Source organism: Cervus elaphus, chromosome 20, assembly GCF_910594005.1.
Source record: "Cervus elaphus chromosome 20, mCerEla1.1, whole genome shotgun sequence".
Taxonomy (NCBI): Eukaryota; Metazoa; Chordata; class Mammalia; order Artiodactyla; family Cervidae; genus Cervus; species Cervus elaphus.
The window spans coordinates 129,826,415-129,848,164 of record NC_057834.1 but is presented as its reverse complement, the minus strand read 5'-3'; the positions used below and the strand labels follow the sequence as shown (position 1 = coordinate 129,848,164).

Below are 21,750 nucleotides of genomic sequence, written 5' to 3'. Positions count from 1 at the left end.
TTGACTGCAAAGAATATAATCAGTCTGATTTCGGTGTTGACCATCTGGTGATGTCCATGTGTAGAGTCTTCTCTTGTGTTGTTGGAAGAGGGTATTTGCTATGACCAGTGCGTTCTCTTGGCAAAACTCTATTAGCCTTTGCCCTGCTTCATTCTGTACTCCAAGGCCAGATTTGTCTGTTACTCCAGGTGTTTCCTGACTTCCTACTTTTGCATTCCAGTCCCCTGTAATGAAAAGGACATCTTTTTTGGGTGTTAGTTCTAAAAGGTCTTGTATCCTACCGTTGATTAGCTTTTTCTGCACATCAGAACATTTGACCTCCAATGGCTGTTACATCTCACAGCCTTAGTCCCTGAAGAGGAAATGCCTGATGGTTGTTTAGGTCCCAAGTTAAAAAAATGTCCCAGGGGAAGAACTACTTATTACTTTTTCTTGGTTCTGGTGTCTATCTCTGGACCAGTCAATTGTGGGGCAAGTTCATGTAAGAACATATCAACTGCAGGTATTCATGCAATACTTGGGAAAGTACAGTATTCAAGAGAATAGCCATGAGGTAGAGGATAAGGATGGTGTTGTGCCCAGCATACAGTCTATGAATGTCGACTACAGTTGCTTGTTTCATTGTTTATAATCGTGAAAAATTGGAAGTAAACTAAATATCCTGGAGTGAAGCTTGGTCAATTGTAGTTCATCAACTTAATGGGTCATTAAATAGCTGTTAAAATTATGGTTATTAAGAACTTGTGCTTCCCTGATGGCTCAGTGGTAAAGAATACGCCTGCCAGTGCGAGACACAGGTTCAGTCTATGTGTCGGGAAAATCCCCTGTAGAAGGAAATGGTACCCCATTCCAGTATCCTTGCCTGGGAAATCCCCAGGACAGAGGAGTCTGGTAGGCTACAGTCCATGGGGTTGCAGAAGAGTCAGACTAAACTTAGCTACTACACAATAATGTATGAAGACATGCTCATGATGCTTCATTAAATGGGAACAGAATATAACATTTGAAACTTGAAAATTCAGATTGCTGAAACAAATTTACGAGGTAATATGACAGAGGATAGGGTTTCAAGCAGGAGACACGGGTTTGATCCCTGGGTCAGAAAGATCCCTGGAGAAGGAAATGGCAACCCATTCCAGTATTCTTGCCTAGGAAATCCCATGGGGAGCGGAGCCTGGTGGACTACAGTCCATGGGGTCTTAAAGAGTCAGACACGACTTAGAGACCAAACAACAGCAGCATTGACACAGGGTCACTGTGGTCCAGAGTCTGGTCCCTAACTTTGTAGATCCTGATCCTCTATCTTGCCAGGCATCCAGAAACCATCATCACCATGAGGAACTGACTGATGCTAACCAAAGTTCACAGGAAACTGTTATATAAATCATAATGTTAAGTTAATCATTGCAAAGAAAATTACTGTTTCCAGAACATCAAGCAGATTCACATTGACTAGTCATGAGGCAACAAATTTCTCTCCCTCCAGTGGTCTATATGGGCATCCAGACAATAATTAGAAGATTGCTCTGTAATTGTGGAATCAAGAAAAGGGGCTTAATGTGATGCACTTGTAAGTATTGGGGATAGAAATATCAATCACTCATAAACTCTGTCCTCAGATCATTCACTTTATATGAAAATACAGTTGTTAAATAGCTACAGAATTTTCTCTGTATAGAGTAGGCAGGCTATTTTATTAGGCTCAGAACTCCCACTAGAGAAAACTAAAATATCTGAATGAAATAGAACAAAATGTCTTCTTAAAAGCATGGAATAATTAAGAATAGGTTGCTGAAAATCAGACATTCTGCATCACAACCACTAGTTGGGAGACTATTTGCCATTACCTTAAATGGGAAAAAGTATAATGTGTTAGATATTGGCCTGACCTCAGCTGATTTCCCCAAATGAGAAATTGATGCTGGGAAGGATTGAAGGCAAAAGGAGAAGGGGGCGGCAGAGGATGAGATGGTCAGATAGCATCACTGACTCATGGACATGAATTTGAGCAAACTCTGGGAGATAGTGGCAGACACAGGAGCCTGGTGTGCTGCAATCCATGGGGATCTCAAAGAGTTGGACACAACTTAGCAACTGAACAATAACTAACTAAAGTACATTAAAATATCTGTACATCAATCACAGAGTGTCATGTTAGGATATAAAATGCCTAGAAACGTCTTTCTTGATCACGATAGTTAATATGGTTGGTTATAAACAGTTATTTTGTGAGTACATGACAAATAGATGAGCTTTTTGAAAATTATCATTTTACTGCATTCTTTCCTTAAATTGAGATATAATTGATATATACTTTATGTTAGTTTCAGATGTACAACATGATTCAGTATTGGTAAATATTACCTCCACAATAAGGAGGTAATAACATCTGTTACCATACTTAGGAACTTTTTGTGATGAGAACGCTTAAGATCTACTTTTTTATCTACTTTCAAGTATGCAGTACAGTATTATAAACTATAGCCATCATGTTATACATTACATCCCCAAGATTTACTTACTTTGTAACTGAAAGTTTGCACTTTTGATCCCCTTCGCTCATTTTGCCTATTCCCATAGTGGTAAAGAGGGCTTCTCAGGTGGCGCTAGTGGTAAAGAGTCTGCCTACTAGTGCCTGAGAGGCAAGAGACTCAGGTTTGATCCCTTTGTTGGGAAGATCCCCTGAAGTAGGAAATGGCAACCACTCCGGTATTCTTGCCTAGAAAATTCCATGGATAGAGAAGCCTGACAGGCTACAGTCCATGGAGTCACAAAGAGTTGGCCACAACTGAGCATGCGTGCACCTCTGGCAACCACTAGTCTCTTCTGTTATCTATGAGCTTGTTTTTTTTTTTTTTTTTCTCTCTTAGCTTCCACACACAGATGAGATCATGTGGCCTTTGTCTTTCTCTGTCTGATTTATTTCACTTAGTGTAATGTTTTCAAGGTCCATCCATGTTTCAGATGGCAAGATTTCCCTTTTTATGACTAAATAACTTTCCATTTTGTATATAGAGCACATTTTGTTTATCCATTCATCCGATAGACACCTAGGTTGTTTCCATATCTTGACTGTTGTACATAATACTGCAATGAACGTGAGAGGGGATTTATCTTTTTAGCTTAGTGTTTTCCTTTTCTTTAGATAAATACCCAGTAGTGGAACTGCTGGATTATGTGGTTCTTCTAGTTTTAATTTTTAAAGGAATCTTCATTCTGTTTTTCATGGTAGATGTACCAGTTTACATTCCTACCGATAGTGCACAAGGGTTTCCTTTCTCCACATTCTTGCCAACACTTGTTATTTCTTGTGTTTTGATAATAGCCATTCTGAGATGTGAGGTGATGTCTTATTGTGGTTTTGACTTGTATTTTCCTGGTGATTAATGATGTTGTGTGTCTTTTCATGTGCCTGTAGTCCATCTGCATGTCTTCTTTGGGAAGAATATCTGTTCAGAGCCTCTGCCCATTTTTTAAATTGAATTTTTTTTCCCTATTGAGTTGTATGAGTTCTTTATGTATTTCAAGTATTAGCCCCTTATCAAATATGTGTTTTGCAAATATATTTACTCAGTCTGTGGCTTGTGTATTCATTCTCTTGTAGAACAGGCTTTTTTTTTTTTTTTTGCCTCTTTTTTTTTTTTTTTTTATTAGTTGGAGGCTAATTACTTCACAACATTTCAGTGGGTTTTGTCATACATTGATATGAGTCAGCCATAGATTTACACGTATTCCCCATCCCGATCCCCCCTCCCACCTCCCTCTCCACCCGACTCCTCTGGGTCTTCCCAGTGCACCAGGCCCGAGCACTTGTCTCATGCATCCCACCTGGGCTGGTGATCTGTTTCACCATAGATAGTATACATGCTGTTCTTTTGAAATATCCCACCCTCACATTCTCCCACAGAGTTCAAAAGTCTAGAACAGGCTTTTATTTTTAATGAAAACATCAACTTTTTATTTAATGTTTTGTGCTTTTGGTATTTATGTGCTTCTTCTAAGAAGTCATCACCAATGAACACTGGGGTACATGTGTCTTTTTTAATATACTTTACCATGTGTAAAATAGACAGCTAATGGGAAGTTGCTGTATCACACAGGGAGCTCAGTGCAGTGCTCTGTGACAACCTAGAGGGCTGGGATGCAATAGGGGGTGGGAGGGAAGTTCCAGCGGGAGGGGACATATGTATACTTATGTATACATATGTATTCACATCGTTGTATGCCAGAAATCACAACATTGTAAAGCAATTATCCTCCAATTAAAAACAAATGAATTTTTACAAGTCATCATCAAGGTCACTGATGTTTTGAACTAGGAGTTCAACAGCTTTGCATTTTACATTGAGGTTCACTAGCCATTTGAGTTTGTTTTGTTTGGGGTTTTTGACCACACTGTGTATCTAGTGGGATCTTAGTTCCCTGACCAGGGATTGAACCTGGGCCCTCAGCAGTGATAGTGAGAGTCCTAACCACTGGACCACCAGGGAATACCCTGAGTTAGTTCTTGAAAAAAGTTCTAGATCTGTGTCCAGATTCTTTTCTTCATTTTTTTGCTTTAGCATGTGGATATCCATTTGTTTAACAGCACCATATTTTAAAAATGTCCTTTTTCTATTGAATTGCCTTTGCTCCTCTGTCAAACATGAGTTGACTGTGTGGTTCAGTTTTGGGGCTATCAGTTCTGTTCCTCGGATCTGTTTTTCTATTTTTTAATGAAAACCACACTATTTCTATTATTGTCGTCTTATACATTAGCACCAAAAAAAAAAGAGAAATACTTAGGTATGAATCTAACAAAATATGTGTAAGATGTATGTGAAGGAAACTGCAAAACTTTGATTAAAAAAAAAGAAAATCTGTGGTTTGGTGGTATAGTCACTAAGTTGTGTCTGACTCTTGTGACCCCATGGACTGTATAGCCTGCAAGGCTCTTCTGTCTATGGGATTTCCCAAGCAAGAATACTGGAGTGGGTTGCCATTTCCTTCTCCAAAAGAAGATCTAAATAGAGGTATTCTATTATACATGGGTAGGAAGACTCATTATCATAAAGATCTCAGCTCTTCTTAACTTGATTTGTGTATTTAGCACAATTCCAAACAAAATCTCAGCAAGTTATTTTATGGACATTGACAAACTGATTGTGAAGTTTATATGGAAAGACAAAATTACCCAGAAGAGTTACATGATATTAAAGGAGATTAAAGTTACAGAACTGATTGATAGTACCTGATTTCAAAGCTAACTATAAAATATGGTAATCAAGACAGTATATGTTGTTGACAAAAGGATAGATATATCAATGAAACAAAATAACACAGCAGAGTGAGTTCTAATCCTAGTTCTGCTACTAAAACAAAAAGACATCCTATGGACTGGAAGAAAATATTTGCACATGATTGAACCAACAGGGGCTTAATTTCCAAAATATGTAAACAGCTTCTACAATTCCATAACAAACAAAAAACCCACTGAAAAAAATAGACAGAGTACCTAAATAGACATTTCTCCAAAGAAGACATACAGATGGCTAACAGGCACGTGAAAACATGCTCCACCTCACTAACTAAAAATGCGAGTCAAAACTATAATGAGGTATTACCTCATGCCAGTCAGAATGGCCATCATCAAAATGGCCATCCTACACATTGTTGGACAGGGTGTGAAGAACACCATTGGTAGGAATGTAAATTGTTGCAGCCACTATGGAAGTATGGAGGTTCCTCAAAAACTAAAAACAGAGTTATCATATAATCTAGCAATCCCAGTCCTGGGTGAGTACCCACACAAAACTATAATTCAAGAAGATACATGAACCCCTATTTCATAGCAGCACTATTTACAATATCCAAGGCATGGAATCAACCTAAATGTCCGTCAGCAGAGGAATGGGTGAAGAAGACATGAGTAACACACATGGGCTTCCCTTGTGGTCCGCTGGTAAAGAATCCACCTGCAATGCCGGAAACCTGGGTTCCATCCCTGGGTTGGGAAGATTCCGCTGGAGAAGGGAAAGGCTACCCACTCCAATATTCTGGCCTGGAGAATTCCATGGACTGTGTAGTCCCATGGGGTCGCAAAGGGTTGGACACAACTGAGTGACTTTCACTTCACATTGCTTCTTCATACATGGAATATTACTCAACCATTATATATGTATATATACACACACGTATATATGAATAATAATATGTATATATACACATATATATATGTATGGATAAAGATGATGTGTTATATACATGTAACATAATATTATGTTATTACTCAGCCATTAAAACAGCAAAATAATGCCTTTTGCAGCAATATGGATGGACCTAGAGATTATCATATTAAAGTAAGTCAGAAAAAGACAGGGGCTTCCCTGGTGATCCAGCAACTAAGACTCCATTCTCCCAATGCAGATCACTTGGGTTTAATCCCTGGTTAGGGAACTGGATCCCACATGCTGCAACTGAGAGTTCACATATCTCAACTAAAAGAATCCTGCATGCTACAGTGAAGACCTGGCACAGCCAAATAAATAATTTTTTTTTAAAAAAAGAGACAAATACCATATGATATCACTTATATGTGGAATCTAAAATACAACAGAAATGAACATGTCTAGAAAACAGAAAGAGACTCACAGATATAGAGAACAGACTTGTGGTTGCCAAGGAAGAAGCAGGTTGGAGGCGGGAAGGACTGGAGTTTGGTATTAGCAGATGGGAACTATTACATGTAGGATGAATAAACAGCAAGGTCCTACTGTATAGCACAAAGAACTGTATTCAGTATCCTGTGATAAACCAAAATGGAAAAGAATATGAAAACAGATATATGTATAACTGAGTCACCTTGCTGTAAAGCAGAAGTTAAACACAACATTGTAAATCAACTATACTTCAGTAATGTTTAAAAAATAAAGATAATTATTAAAAGATGTAGTAAGAGCTTGGTAAATTTTACCTATCGTTTATGTTCTGATTTGATCCTGACAAGATTCATGAAAAAGAGGCAGATTAAGTATTATTTCCATTTTATAGATCAGGAAATAGAATTTAAGGGCTGTTACTATGTAGCAAAGAGCAAGGGGTTAGGGGCTTCCCTGGTGGCGCTAGTGGTAAAGAACCTGCCGGCCAGTGCAAGAGAGGCCAGTTCAATCCCTGAGCCAAGAAGATTCCCTGGAGTAGGAAATGGTAACTCCAGTATTCTTGCCTGGGAAATCCCATGGACAGGGAAGCCTAGCAGGCTACAGTCCATGGTGCTGCAAAGAGTCAGACATGCCTGAGCGACTAACACATACTTACTTTGTTTATTGTGAATAATACTGCTATGAGCATAGGTATATAATTATCAACAGCCCGCTTTCAGTTCTTTTGGGTTTATACCCAGAAGTAAATTATTGGATCGTATGATAATTCTGCTTTTAATGTTTTGAAGAACCACTCTACTGTTTTCCAAAGCAGCTGTACCATTTTACATTTTATCAACAATTTTTCAAATTCTGTATGCTTTTGTGTACCAGTAAGCTGTGTTTTTCTAGGACTTTGTCTAATTCATCAAACTTGCAAATTTATTAACAGTGTTTGTAATGTCTTTGGTATTTGTAGTAATACATTTTTTCCATTTATATTGGTTACTTCAACCTTTTTTCTCATGTTATAAAAGTTTGTGTTGTCTGGAATTTATCTTATTTATCTTTTCAAGTAATTGATTTTGTGCTTTGTTGATCCTTTTTTTTTTGTATATTGTTTTTTATTTTGTTCATTTGCTCTTACCCTTCTGTAAGATTATTCTGCTGTTGGTTACACTCTCTTTGCTGTTGGTTACACTCTCTTTGGATACGAGTGGTTTGTGGATTTGTGGTTTGCTTATGCTCACCTGGGTTTGTTTGATTGTTCTTTCTATCCCTTCCAAGACAATTTTTCAGAGGTACCCCGTTTTTTTCTCTGTATGTGTTAATGAAGAAAGTAAATTGGAGTGAAAGAAAGCGTTCTTAGAATTGACGTCATTTTTCAGCCCTAGGCTTTAATCATTATCAGCAAAGGAATTATTACTTAAAATTCTAACCTACTCTGGTTGACAAGATTATCAAATGCAGCTTATAACAGTGTTTCTGTCTCTCTTTTTTTCCCCTTCCCTGGCAGGACCTGTTGGGGCCCAGCCCCTACTCATGGTGCCCAGAAGACCTGGCTATGGCACCATGGGCAAACCCATTAAATTGCTGGCTAACTGTTTTCAAGTTGAAATTCCAAAGATTGATGTCTACCTCTATGAGGTAGATATTAAACCAGACAAGTGTCCTAGGAGAGTGAACAGGTAAGAATTAAGAAGTCACAGAGATCTTTTGCTGTTGGTTTTTGTCTTTGCTTTAGAAATTATGTTTATCTTGTATGTCTAAATAGCAGTGTTTAATGTCTAACAGTTTGACCAAGAACACACGGTAATTTTCTTTGAAATTGACTGTACTTCAGAGGTGTGATAATGGGGGAAATCTACAAATAGTCTTGAAATTTTTCTGTTATAGTAACCTCATATGTTTTCTCTGTGATAATAGGAAAGGTCCAACTCATTGTTATGTGCTCTTAAAATCAGACTGAGCATTTTTTTCCTTTGCTATTAGGTAATATCTATCTGTGCTTTCTTTTCTCTTCCCACCCACCTTGAACTTATTTACCCCTTCTGTAATGTTCCCTTTAAGACGATGGTGATTGTCATGGTTTTATGCCTTCCCATCCTCAACTTCTCTAACTGTTCCCTACTCTTATAGAGGAACAAGTATATATGATATATAAAGATTTACAGTCTGCTCTTAATAAGCTTCTCTCACCCTCTCCAAATACTCTGGATGTGGATATGGTTTAGGTGATATAGGAAATGTGAAAGGAATTTATGACATGATATATACCACAAACGAGGTCTTTTAATTGGCGTGTACTTGCTTTACGATGCGTTAATTTCTGCTGTGTGGTAGCATGCATGACTCATCTGTAAGTATACGTACATTCCCTCCTCCTTGACCCTCCCTCCCACCCCCTCTCGGCCGGCACAGAGCGCCGAGCTGAGCTCCCTGTGCGTCGCGGCAGCTTCCCACTCGCTGTCTGTTTACACACCGTAGTGTGTATACCTCAGTGCTACTCCCGCAATTTGTATCAGCTTCTTCTTGCCCCCTCCTGTGAGATAAGAGCTATAAGAAATCTAAAATAAATTAGTACTAAGAAACTTTGTAATAATTTGTAACAAAAAACCCCTATCATATGAGTGTTATAATTAACATGTAATACAGAGTTCTTTCTGAGGTCAGGAGGCAAGTTGTAGAGTATTACAAGTGGAGAAGCCTAAGGTATCAACTAATCTGATACTTTTTTTCCTCTCCAATACCTTTTTTATAGCTGAAATACAGAGAGGCTGAGAAGCTTATTCAACAACACATTGCTAGTAGCAAATGTGAGACCAGAACTCCAGAATCCTGACTTGATAGTCGTTAAGAAATAATTTGTAAAGCAAGAAGGGAAGGAACTGAATTAATCTAAAGAGGTGGTAGAATTGCAGATAGCTGTAGTAAAGAAAACACTTTAAAAAAAAAAAAAAAGATAAGGCAGCAGTAACAAAGATACAAACTCCAGGAGATAGTGAAGGACAGGGAAGCCTGGCGTGCTGCAGTCCATGGGGTTGCAGAGAGTCAGGCACACCTTAGCGACTGAACAACAGCGAAGGTATGGCAGTTGAGGAGAACCAGGTGTACTGAGCCTAAGCCAGGCTTAAAGGGGAGGTTCTAGCCAGTTACTGCAATAGCTGCCATCTATGAGCAGATGATTACCTAATCTTGCTGTAGCCTCCACCTCTTCCCCGAGCTTTGGACTGACACCTTACTATCTATAAAGGGCTTCAAACAACTTACTCTCTGAATCCTCCTCCCCACACTCTGCTCATGTTGCTGTATTCTTTTTCTCTACCTAAATTCCCTAAGTAGAACTTCCTTTTCCTCCTATTGGTGATCACATCCTATTGCTTCTTTCTCAAAAATTATTCCCTAATCTGACCTCTATCTGTATTACTGCCACCTTGGTTTCAGACCCTTATTTGTTGCCTAGCCTATTGTAATGACCTTGTCTGCCCTAACATCTCTTTCTCTCTCCATTCTCGTTACATATCTACACTTTTGGCATAGTTATCCTTTTAAGTAAGAAATCTGATTATTTCACTCCCCTACTTTTAAATGGGTTCAGCTGCCTATTGCCCACAGAATAGCATCCCAAGTTTAGTATAGTATGCCCTTCTTAGTTTGGCTCTAACCTTTACTAACCTTTATCTTTTTTCATATTCTGCAACTCCAACCTGGAATGCCCTCTCTGCCTTTATCTATCTGGCAAACTTCTATTATTTTTCAAGACAAACTTTTTGAACTCCATAGTCAGATGTAGTTCACTTTTAAAATAAATAATAAGTGGCAGTTTATTAATCGATGGAGTATATTACACAACAAATTCCCTCACATCTTTCAGGAAGAAAAACCGTTAGATTTGAAGAATAAAGACATCACCCACTGAATCTGGACATCATTAAAATGTACTTTAAATATTTATTAGGGAAGAGTAGAAAAAACACCTCTACTCAGGAGAAACATACAGCCCAGGTCTTTTATTTTCTTTACAGTCATTGTGACGTGAATTCATGGAGAATGGGCTCAGCAGTTCAGGCTCCCTCCCACTGGTTCTCACAGAGTGTGCCTCTCTGGGTGGAGCAAGCTGGCGCTTCAGCTGAACCCAAGTACTTTTCTTTTTGGCTCCCTTCTTTTTCTAATCATTTTCCTTTACAAATTTCAGGAAGCTGTCTTGGCTCTTAGACTGCTTAATGTGCTCCATACACACATTAATTCTCTTGGCAAGAATCTTGCCCTTAACTTGTTTGTTTACATGGATGCAAACAGCATGCTAGGTAACATTGTAGACTCTTTGAGTTTTGCCACAGTAACATTTGTGGGGCGTTCCTTATCAAGAATGGTGCCCTCCCCTTGTTATCTACAATATCACCTTTCTTGTTGATTTGCATGATGTATGTAGCCAAAGGAATGACTCCATGTTTTCTAAAAGGCTTAGAGAACATATAGCGAGTACCCCTCCTCTTTCCCTTCGTGTTGGTCATTATGGCAAAATGCTGGAGGATGGTGGTTCTAGCCGAAAAGCAAGTTCATTCTACTGTGACCTTGTAGTACTTGATTGGTATGCACTTTTGTTATAATATTTTTAGTGCAGTATTTGTTGCTACCTTCTTTTCTCAGCATAACCTCTTCATGAAAAGTTATATTCTTTATCATCATCTTTGTAGCCTTGATCTTAGCTCAGTGATTGACACAGAGTAAAATAACTCAATAAAATGAACAAAATGCTTATAAAAGTAAAAGGGGATGAGTGTATTGGTGAGAGACAGCAAAGAGAACTGGACATTATAGAGGGCTTCATATGCCTAGATATGGATGTTCAGTGCCCTATCCTCTCTCCTAGAATAAGCAGGTTAGTCTTTATCTTAGTATCCTTTTCTTTTGTCTGTCTTTGTGCTTACAGGGATCACCTGCCTCATGCTGCACTCTCAAATTCCCTTTTTCTTTTTTCTCAAAACTAGGGTATTAATGTGTAAATATGAACAAAGGATAATCCTTACCTTTCTGGTAGATGTTTACATTTTTTAAAGGCATTTATTAATCTAAAGAAATCTCTTAACTGATAGAATGTCTAAGGTAGATGTTTCTTGGCTGAATTTCTTATTATCGCCTCTCTACCTTGCCCAGCCTGAAAGAATTGTCCTTAACTTTAGCAATATATAGTGGAGAATTCTTATATGTTGTCTATTGAATAGGAAAATTATATAATGATAACATTAGAAACAGAGATTAAATTGCCAACATTTGCTGGATTATGGAGAAAGTTAGGGAATTCCAAAAAAATTTGCCTGTGTTTCATCGACTGTGCCAAAAACTTTGACTGTGTGGATCATAATAAACTGTGGAAAGCTCTTAAAGAGTTGGAAATACCAGACCATCTTACCTGTCTCCTGAGAAATCTATTTGTGGGTCAAGAAGCAACAGTTAGAACCCTGTATGGACAGGGTTGTCTGCCGTCACCCTGTTTAACCTGTATGCTGAGCACATCGTGAAAAACGCCGGGCTGGATGAACTCATCCAATCTGGAATCAAGATAGTGGGGGAAACGTCGACAACCTTAGATATTTGGATGATACCACTCTAATGGCAGCAAGCTATGAGGAACTAAAGAGCGTCTCGTTGAGGGTAAAGGAAGAAAGTGAAAGAGCGAGCTTAAAACAAAATATTAAAAAAACTAAGATCATGGCATCCGGCCCCATCACTTCATGGCAAATAGAGGGGGAGAAGGTGGAAGCAGTGACAGATTTCCTCATCCTGGGCTCTGAAATCACTGTGGATGGCGACTGCAGCCATGAAATCAGAAGATGATTGCTTCTTGGCAGGAAAACTATGACAAACCTAGACAGTGTGTTGAAAAGCAGAGACATTACTCTGCCGACAGAGGTCGGTATAGTCAAGACTATAGTCTTCCCAATGGTCACAGATGGTTGTGAGAGTTGGACTGTAAAGAAGGCAGAGCACCTTCAAACTGTGGTGCTGGAGAAGACAACTGAGAGTCCATTGGACGGCAAGAAGATCAAACCAGTCAATCTTAAGGGAAATCAACCCTGAAGACTCACTAGAAGGGCTGATGCTGTAGCTGAAACCAGTATTTTGATCATTTGATGTGAACAGCTGACTCATTGGAAAAGTCCCTGATGCTGGGAAAGATTAAGGGCAGAAGGACAAGAGGGCATCATAGGATGAGTTGACTGGATGGCATCACCAATGCAATGGACATGAACTTGGGCGAACTTCAGGAGATGGTGAGGGACAGGGAGGCTGGCATGCTGCCATCCTTGGGGTAGCAAAGAGTCAGACATGACTAGGTGACTGAACAACAACAGTGTTAGAACAACAAAATCACTTGAAGACAAAATGGGTTGGAATTGAGGGAATGATAGGAGTTGGAGGCTTGGGACTTAGAGGTATGTCAGTTAAGGGGTTTTTTTAGCATTTAAGATGAGTCTCTCATGAGAGACTGAGGCAATAGCAGTAATGTTGGGTAAAAAAAACCAAAATTGTTTATATTAGATTTATGCCTTTTCCTACCTTTTTTTGGTAAAGGAATAATCATGTGTTATATGTGTGTATATGAAGTTGTGTACCACAGAGTTTCACATGTAGATGCTCAACATTTTGGTTAAATTTGAGAGGAACATATATATGATAAATTAGTGTGGTACATTCTAGTTTTAACTTACAGCCCTGTTGACATCCCTAATTGTACTTCATCTTTATGTTGCTTTGTCTTCTTATGTTAATTTTCAGTAGAAGTAAAGGATCTGTAATGAAGATGTTTCCAAATGGAAATTTTTTTACGTACCTTTTATTTGAGTTTTGACAAGAGCTAGAAGATTTCTTCGGGACTCTAAAATCGTTGCTAACCAGCTTTATACTTTGTTAATGATATTGGCTTAGTTTTATGTCGACATCCACAAAACTTATTCCTTTTGTTTTCCTCAGAAGACTAGTTCTTGTCTTCACTTTTTGCAGTATTACATACAACTAGTCAGTTAAAATTGTTGGTGGGCGTCCTAAATTGGTTCAGTTCTTATACTTCAAAAACTAGAATTCTAAAAGTTAGAAGAAACTAAATAGAACTTTACAGTTCCTTTTCAATATTAGCTAAATAGTTATGAGCCAAAATGTAGCAGTATTTAAATCAACACATATGAGGTTTCTCTTGTCCATATGCCACATGCTCAAATATTTGGAACTATGGCATTAATCATACTAGTAGAATGATGTATTGCAGCCAAGCAAGTTTCCACTTTAGTCAGAAGAGTTTTCTTGGACAAAATATCCAGGAAATGCTTGTGAATCATCTTGTGAGTCAATTTTTCTACCTTAGATTTTCTTTCTGTTGCTTTTTTTGTCCTTTCCTCACTTCTTTTTGGGAGAGTGTATCTATGTGTTTCTTTTTTTCCCTATTTAATGATTTGATTTTAAAATCATCATTAGTTAAAAGAGTAAAGCAGGTTTCAGATATTTCTAGGTGCCTTTTTTACAAGTGAATGGTACTAATAACTAAAAATTAATTTTTTAGAAGTATTGTGACCTAGAGTGTAAAATCTGTAACTTGAGATTTTTATGCTCGTTTGTTCAACTACTAAATATATATCAGGGTAACTCCTCAGTAAACTGTCAGTGTACTTATTCAAAGTTGTTAAATAGTGAAATAGATGTGAAAATTGTATATGCAGCATGATTATAAATGCAAGATCTACTTGTATAAAGATTTGAAGGACTCTTGAAGTGGTGATAGAGTGATCAAATTTTTGATTTAATTTTCTTTCATAAATTAAACATCATCTTACAGTCATTGTGTTAGTATGATTGTGCTTACTTCCTCAGTCGTGTCATTTGTGACTCTTTGCCACCCTTTGGACTGTAACCTGTCAGACTCTTCTGTCCATGGGGTTTTTCAGGCAAGAATACTGGAGTGGGTTGCCATTTCCTTCTCCACGGGATCTTCCTGACCCAGGAATTGAACCTGCGTCTCCTATGTCTCCTGCATTGCAGGCGGATTCTTTACCTGTTACTATTCTATTATGATTAATGACATAGTGCTGAATATTTGTGCATATCACATATGGATGTAATATAATTCTGATGGTTGAATTTTAGAAGGAAAAAATAAATCTATATTGAAAAGATTTTGACTTTTACATAGAAATCATCACAAGTCAGAGTGTTTGAGGAAACTCTCTTTTGTTATTAGGAATATTATTGACAGTGTTATGCTAGGGTAGTGTTCCAAGAAAGGGACATTCTTTTTTTAAATAACAACTTTATTGATATACAATTCACATAGTACACAATTCACTCATTTAAAATGTACAATTCAGTGTTATTTAGTATGTTTACAGTGATTGTGTACAACCATCACCCCAGTCATACTTTAGAACATTTTGTCCTCTCCCAAAGAAATCTCATACTCATTAGCAGTCACTCCTCAGTGCCTTCCTCCCTACAATCCCTGCCCAACACTAGCCTACTTTCTGTCTCTGTAGATTTGCCTTTTCTGGACTTTTCAATATAAATGGAATCATACAATATGTGGCCTTTTGTGTGACTGACCACTTTCATTTCGCATGTTTTCACATAATGTTGTAACAGAAAGAAGTGAAAGTGTGAGTCGCTCAGTCATGTCCAACTCTATGCAACCCCACAGACTGTAGTCCACTAGTCTCCTGTCCATGGGATTCTCCAGGCAAGAATACTGGAGTGGGGTAGCCATTTCCTTCTCTGGGGATCTTCTCAACCCAGGGACTAAATCCGTGTCTACCTGCTTTGCAGGAAGATTCTTTACCATATGAGTCACCAGGGAAGTCCCTTAATTGTAGTATCTATTAGTATTTCATTACTTTTTATTACTTAATAATATTCCATTGTATGGACATTTGGTGTTTCTGTTCACTTGTTGATGGACATGTAAGTTGTTTGCACTTTTTGGCTCTTAAGATTGATGTTCTTCTTCTTCGTGAAAACACCAAATGGTGGATGACGCCGGTGCTGCGGGAGGGCCCGGGGGCCCCGGGGGCCCTGGAATGGGAGGCTGCGGTGGCTTCCACGGAGGCTTCGGTAGTGGCGTCCGGGGCCGGGGTCGTGGCCGGGGTCGGGGCCGGGGCAGAGGCCGCGAAGCTCGCGGAGGCAAGGCCGAGGACAAGGAGTGGCTCCCCGTTACCAAGCTGGGCCGCCTGGTCAAGGACATGAAGATCAAGTCCCTGGAGGAGATCTACCTTTTCTCTCTGCCCATCAAGGAGTCTGAGATTATTGACTTTTTCCTGGGAGCGTCCCTCAAGGATGAAGTTTTGAAGATTATGCCCATGCAAAAGCAGACCCGTGCTGGCCAGCGGACCAGGTTCAAGGCATTTGTTGCCATCGGGGATTACAGTGGACATGTCGGTATGGGTGTCAAGTGCTCCAAGGAAGTAGCCACTGCCATCCGTGGGGCCATCATCCTGGCCAAGCTGTCCATCGTCCCCGTGGGAAGAGGCTACTGGGGGAACAAGTTCGGCAAGCCCCACACGGTTCCTTGCAAGGTGACTGGCCGCTGCGGCTCCGTGCTGGTGCGCCTGCCTCATCCCTGCCCCCAGAGGCACTGGCATCGTCTCCGCCCCTGTGCCCAAGAAGCTGCTGATGATGGCCGGCATCGACGACTGCTACACTTCTGCCAGGGGCTGCACCGCCACCCTGGGCAACTTCGCCAAGGCCACTTTTGATGCCATTTCCAAGACCTACAGTTATCTCACCCCTGACCTCTGGAAAGAGATGGTGTTCACCAAGTCTCCATATCAGGAATTTACTGACCATCTTGTGAAGACCCACACCAGAGTCTCCGTGCAGAGGACCCAGGCCCCAGCTGTAGCCACCACATAATTTTATAAAGAGAGTAATAAAGTGAATGAAACCGGTTTAAAAAAAAAAAAAAAGATTGATGTTGCTTATCACATTCATGTTTTCATTTCTCTTGAGTGTATACCCAAGAGTGGAATCAAGTGATAACTCGATGTTTAATCTTTTGAGGGACTGCCAGAATCTTCCAAAGTGGATGCATCGTTTTACATTCCTGATAGCAGTGTGTGGTGATTCCAATGTCTCTACATCCTCTAACATTTGTTATCTGTCTTTTTCACTAGCTATCTTAGTAAGTGTTGAGTAATATCACGTTGTTACTTTGATTTGCGTTTGCCTGATGTCTAATGATGTTGAGCATATTTTTATGTACTTATTGGCTATTTGCATATTTTCAGAGAAATGTCTGTCCAACTCTTTTGCCCATTTTTAAATTAAATCATTTGCCCTTTTTGTTATTAAGTTGTAGGAGTTCTTTATAACTTATCAGATAAAATGATTTGCAAAAGTTTTCTCCCTTTCTGCACCTTGCCTTTTTTACTTCCTTTTAAAATTTTTTATTTTTTCTTGCAATTGAGATATAGTTGACTTACAATATTATATTAGTGTCAGATGTACAACATAGTGATTTGGCATTTAATAGATTATACTCTATATAAAGTTATTATATAAAATATTGGCTGTATTCCTTTTGCATTTTCACTTTCTTTGAAACACATTTTTTATTTTGATGAAGTCTAGTTATTTTTTCTTTTGTCAGCTGTTCTTTTGGTGTGTTTTGAGGGGTATACTTCTGATTAAAATGATTTAGAAGACATACCCCAAAAAACACTGCCAGTGAAAATTAAATGGTTTAGTTTTGCATGTTCAGCTATCTTGGGGAAACCATACCATACAAAATACATAATTTTTAAAAAGCAAGTTTTATTTGCCTTGTTAGTTGTTAGTCACTTGTAAGATAAGAAAGCTAATAGATGGTGAATATTTCAAATCTCAAAATTCTTTTAAAGTAGCATCTAAGTAAATTACTCACTAATCTTTTAGCTGATATTCCTACAATATATTTGAAATTCAAAGGTACTTTTCAAAGATACTGTTGTAAATAAAGATATGTATAAACATAGGGACTAGTAGGTAGGGTTTATTTTTAACGTCTATCCATTTGTGTAGATTTAAATTACAATAGCAGCTGTATAGTATTCAGCACATTGTAACAGCACATTGTAAGATGTGCCTTGATTGTTTACTTCTAGCCTGTTCCATTTTTTTTCTTAGACTGAGTTAATTTAAAGCAGTTATCTGAATGTGCTATATTATTGTACCAATTAAGAATGCTCTTGGTATTAGATTTCAACATTTATGGATCTGACTAGAACTATAATTCTAAATCCTACAGTAACTTTTAAAACTTAAAGGCTGTTTTTTAAATCTTCCCTGTGTTTTCTTAACTGTTTAATTTACTGTGCTTCTGTTTTGTGTCAGGCACTGTGCTAAGCTCTGGGGATAACAAGATAAATAAGACATGATTCCTGCCAAGGATTTTATAGTCTGTGTAGAGTGACAAGTTCTGTGAGATGTGTGGGGTATGCTTTTTAGAAAAGAGTACTGATTCTTGATTTTGGTTACGGTGGCAAATAGAGTAGATGACATGCTGTCTGAGCTGAATGGTTACCTGGTGGAGCAGGGGAAAGAATATTTCATATAGAGAACATGAATAAAGGTAAGACATGTTTATGTAACAGAAATTGGCCAGTATAAATAGAGTAGATAGAGTCTGAAAAGTTGGCCAGGGAATAGGTTATGAAGGATCTTAAATCCATGCTAAGGTTTGTGAATTCAGAAAGAGTACAGAGCCATATCCCCATGGACAGAGGAGCCTGGTGGGCAACAGTCCATGGGGTCGCAAAGAGTCGGACACAGCTGAGTGACTTCACACACTCATTCAGCAATAAATAAATATATATATATACACATAAATTAAATTTTTAATTAAAAATATTATACTACTATTCTAACTTTGCATAACTATCAAAAAATTAAAGGTGGGAAAAAATATTTGAAATAAACTAAGACTATAGTAATTTGAAATGTTCTGATTTCTGTACCAGAAACCTGATAGAATATGTGCTACACACTTGAACAGGAAAAAGTTACAGCTTGCTGAAAAGAAATGAATGAGTGAGAGTTCCACTGTTAACTCACATTACAGAAATTCCATTATTCCCTTCGGATTTCTTGTGTACCTGCATGTGTTGTTACACCTGACCATCTCATGTGGACTAAGTGAGGGCACCAGTGTCAGTCTCTATTCATGAATATTAGTCCATCTTAATTAGTAATTGTTAGATGAAAATTAAATATAAATACTTCTAATGATTTTTTCTCATACTCCAGCATACCCCCTAGCACCTCTAATACTTGCTTTTTTAAATTTGAAGTATAGTTGATTTATAACATTAGTTTCAGGTGTATAGCTTAGTGATTCAGTATTTTTTGCAATTATACTTCATTATAGTTTATTACAAGATAATGGTTATAATTCCCTATGCTATGTACTATATCCTCTTTGCTGATCTGTTTAATATTTTACGCTGCTACTGCAGCTGTTTAGTCACTAATTCGTGTCCAACTTTTTGCAACTCTATGGACTATAACCAACTAGATTCCTCTGTCCATGGGATTTCCCAGGTGAGAATACCATAGTGGCTTGCCATTTCCTTCTCCAGGGGATCTTCCCAACCCAGGGATCGAACCCACATCTCCTGCGTTGCAGGCAGATTCTTTACCACTGAGCCACCAGGGAAGAGGTGATAGTTAAAAGCTAGGGAGAGTGCATAGATTCAAGATAAGAACTCTGAGAATAGATTCCTGGGATAAGACTCAGGTTTGTCAATGAAGACACTTAGGAGATTGGAAAGGTAGGAAAACCGGGACAAAGTAGAAGCTGTTTCAGAGAAAGTAAGTCAAGTATCATGATTTTCAAGGATAGATCACAGTTGCAGATGCTCAAAGAAGCCAGGAATAGAGACTGAAAAGAGACTGTGTCTGAAGAAGTCAATGGTGGTCTGAAGGAGAGTGTTCTAGAGGAGAATTGTTAGTATAAGCCACCTTGAGTTAAAAATCTATTACTCAATCTAGTCTGTCAATCGTTTGTGAATACTAGAAGTGTTTACTAGATTAACTGTTGTGGTTCTATAAAGTTGTGAAAGAATTCACACCCATGTGAATTGGCAGTGAAGATAGTTTATGGTGAAATGCTCTGATGTACTACAAATTTTGTAAAGTATTAAAAATTTGATCTAAAGTATAACTCTCCTCTGCATCTTTAAGCTTTATCTTGATACAAAAGTATTTATTGGCTACCCTCTCTGCTACTTAGCACAGAGGTATGAAGTTAAATTAGAAGTTGGAAGGATACTAGGAGAGGCTGTCAGCTGTTTTCATTGTGTTTTATAAACCACTGGGTGATTTTAGCATCTTGTTATATCTTAGCAATATTGTTATACCTTCTCCAGTATTCTTGCCTGTAGAATCCTCATGGACAGAGGAGCCTGGAGGGCTACACAGTCCATGGGGTCACAGAGTCGGACATGACTGAGTGAGTCTGCAGAGCATATACTTTAGCCATCTGCCTTTATTTTGTCTGTGCTCTAGTCACAGATTAATTTATTAGCTGGGAATACTAAATTAAGGTGAAACGTCACTTTAGAGGAATATATTATTTCATGTCTTCTAAAGACTAACGTAATATTTCCCATTCTACCTTTAGGGAGTAGAGAATTAAGAGGTACTTAAAAATGAGATTGAATGAAGATGGGTGTCTGTGAGTTTATAGTACCAGTTAACAGGAAAGGAAAATAATTTCCTCTCCTCCTTTTAATGTTAAAGTTTCCCTCTCCTGCCATTTTTCTGTTGTATGAGTCAGGTGATAAAGTGGAACTTACTGAAACCAATATTAAATTTTACTTTACAGTCTGTGCACCAGAGCATGATGGAATCAAAAGACTTGGTACCAGAATGTAGGAAGTGGTGGTTGAGGTAAGAGTGGGAAGGTAGGCTGTAGCCCTTTGTGAGACCTAATGTGCTCAGGTAGGTTCCATTTTTGTAGTGGTTGCCAGATATTCTTCAAAATTTAAAAATTGTATCCTGAGGTTCCTCAGAAATGCATCATATTATTCTTTGCAAGAATTCTCCCCTCTTCAAACTAAAAGGAAGCCACTGAAAAGTGGTTAGAAGTTCTTATTCCCAGTTATTCAGATTTTCTTTCCTGCATACTGTTTCAAAAGTTAAAATATTTTGTGTATTTTGGTTATTGTAGCTTTACTTTTTTTTCTTTGTAGCTTTACTTTTTATTGTAAGCTAAGAAGCTGGCTTAACAATACACACTTAAAATATTGTTCTGAAATTTCTACATTTGAACAAAAGACCCCCCCCCCACTGTTATAATAAAAGGCTAGTGCTCCCCAACTGCACTATGGAGAAAATTCCATTCACAGTTTCTGTTAATTACCAGCATTCATTCTTTGTATTATTTACAGTATTTGATGCTGGTACATTATAATGTATCTATCTGTTAGTTGTTTAGAAGAGTTCAGTACATCAGTATAATTCTTGAAGCACATTTTTGAGATAATTATGCTTAAATTTTTATATAAAAATAGTACCATTCATATTTACTTTTTTCCCCCAAGGTACTTTCACTGATATCCCACATCATCCCTGTAGTCCAAGACTATTACCTCAGTTTTATTGATAAAGGAACTAAATTCAGAGAGGTCAAGTAAATTTCCTAACAATTTAGTGGCAGAATGAGACTAAAACCTCTTGTCTGCTTATTTTTCCTCAGTAATTATGTTACCACATATTGTAAAGTTTTTTCAAATTGGCCATTTCTCAGTTCAGACTTTCTTCATAATTCAGTGAGTACTTGTGCTGCTCTAGCTGACTAGATGACTGGATAAATTAGTATTTTGGAGAGATTTTCCTCTAGTTTTACATCCCTTCCTGATGGACATTCTGGTAAACTACCCTTTGCCACTGTATCATTTGAGATAAAAAATGAAGAGTTGCAGTCCCTGGATTTGTCAGTTTGTTAACTTGAATAATAAAATTCCATTAAAAGTCAAATATATCATTTAATTACGTTGTATTAGTGAGAGGTTAAAGTTAAAATTGCTCATTGTGTCTGTAATTCTAACACCATCTGTAGAGACTCTGAAGTCTCGAGTTCAAATCAATTTTTGGTGTAATTACTCATAAAGGA

The 21,750-nt window shown here is 38.1% G+C and overlaps 1 protein-coding gene, 1 non-coding gene and 1 pseudogene across 6 annotated transcripts in view; 2 read left to right on the top strand and 1 right to left on the bottom strand.

Moving 5' to 3' along the window:
• Positions 1-21,750, top strand: part of AGO3 (argonaute RISC catalytic component 3) — a 128,505-nt gene that overhangs the window by 20,195 nt on the left and 86,560 nt on the right. For 2 of the 4 annotated variants that reach the window (XM_043876985.1, XM_043876986.1), the window contains one exon: positions 8,134-8,305. In XM_043876985.1, coding sequence (XP_043732920.1) covers positions 8,134-8,305 — 172 coding nt within the window. Of the gene's footprint in view, positions 1-8,133; positions 8,306-18,135; positions 18,208-20,460; positions 20,526-21,750 lie in introns of those variants that run through there. The other 2 variants (XM_043876988.1, XM_043876989.1) reach the window with 2 other exon arrangements.
• TRNAD-AUC lies at positions 4,419-4,490 on the bottom strand. Its single transcript has one exon. It is a non-coding gene; the product is annotated as a tRNA-Asp (tRNA).
• On the top strand, positions 15,604-17,147 carry LOC122677134 (annotated as a pseudogene). Its single transcript, XR_006335718.1, has 2 exons — positions 15,604-16,515; positions 17,131-17,147. The product of XR_006335718.1 is annotated as a 40S ribosomal protein S2-like (transcript).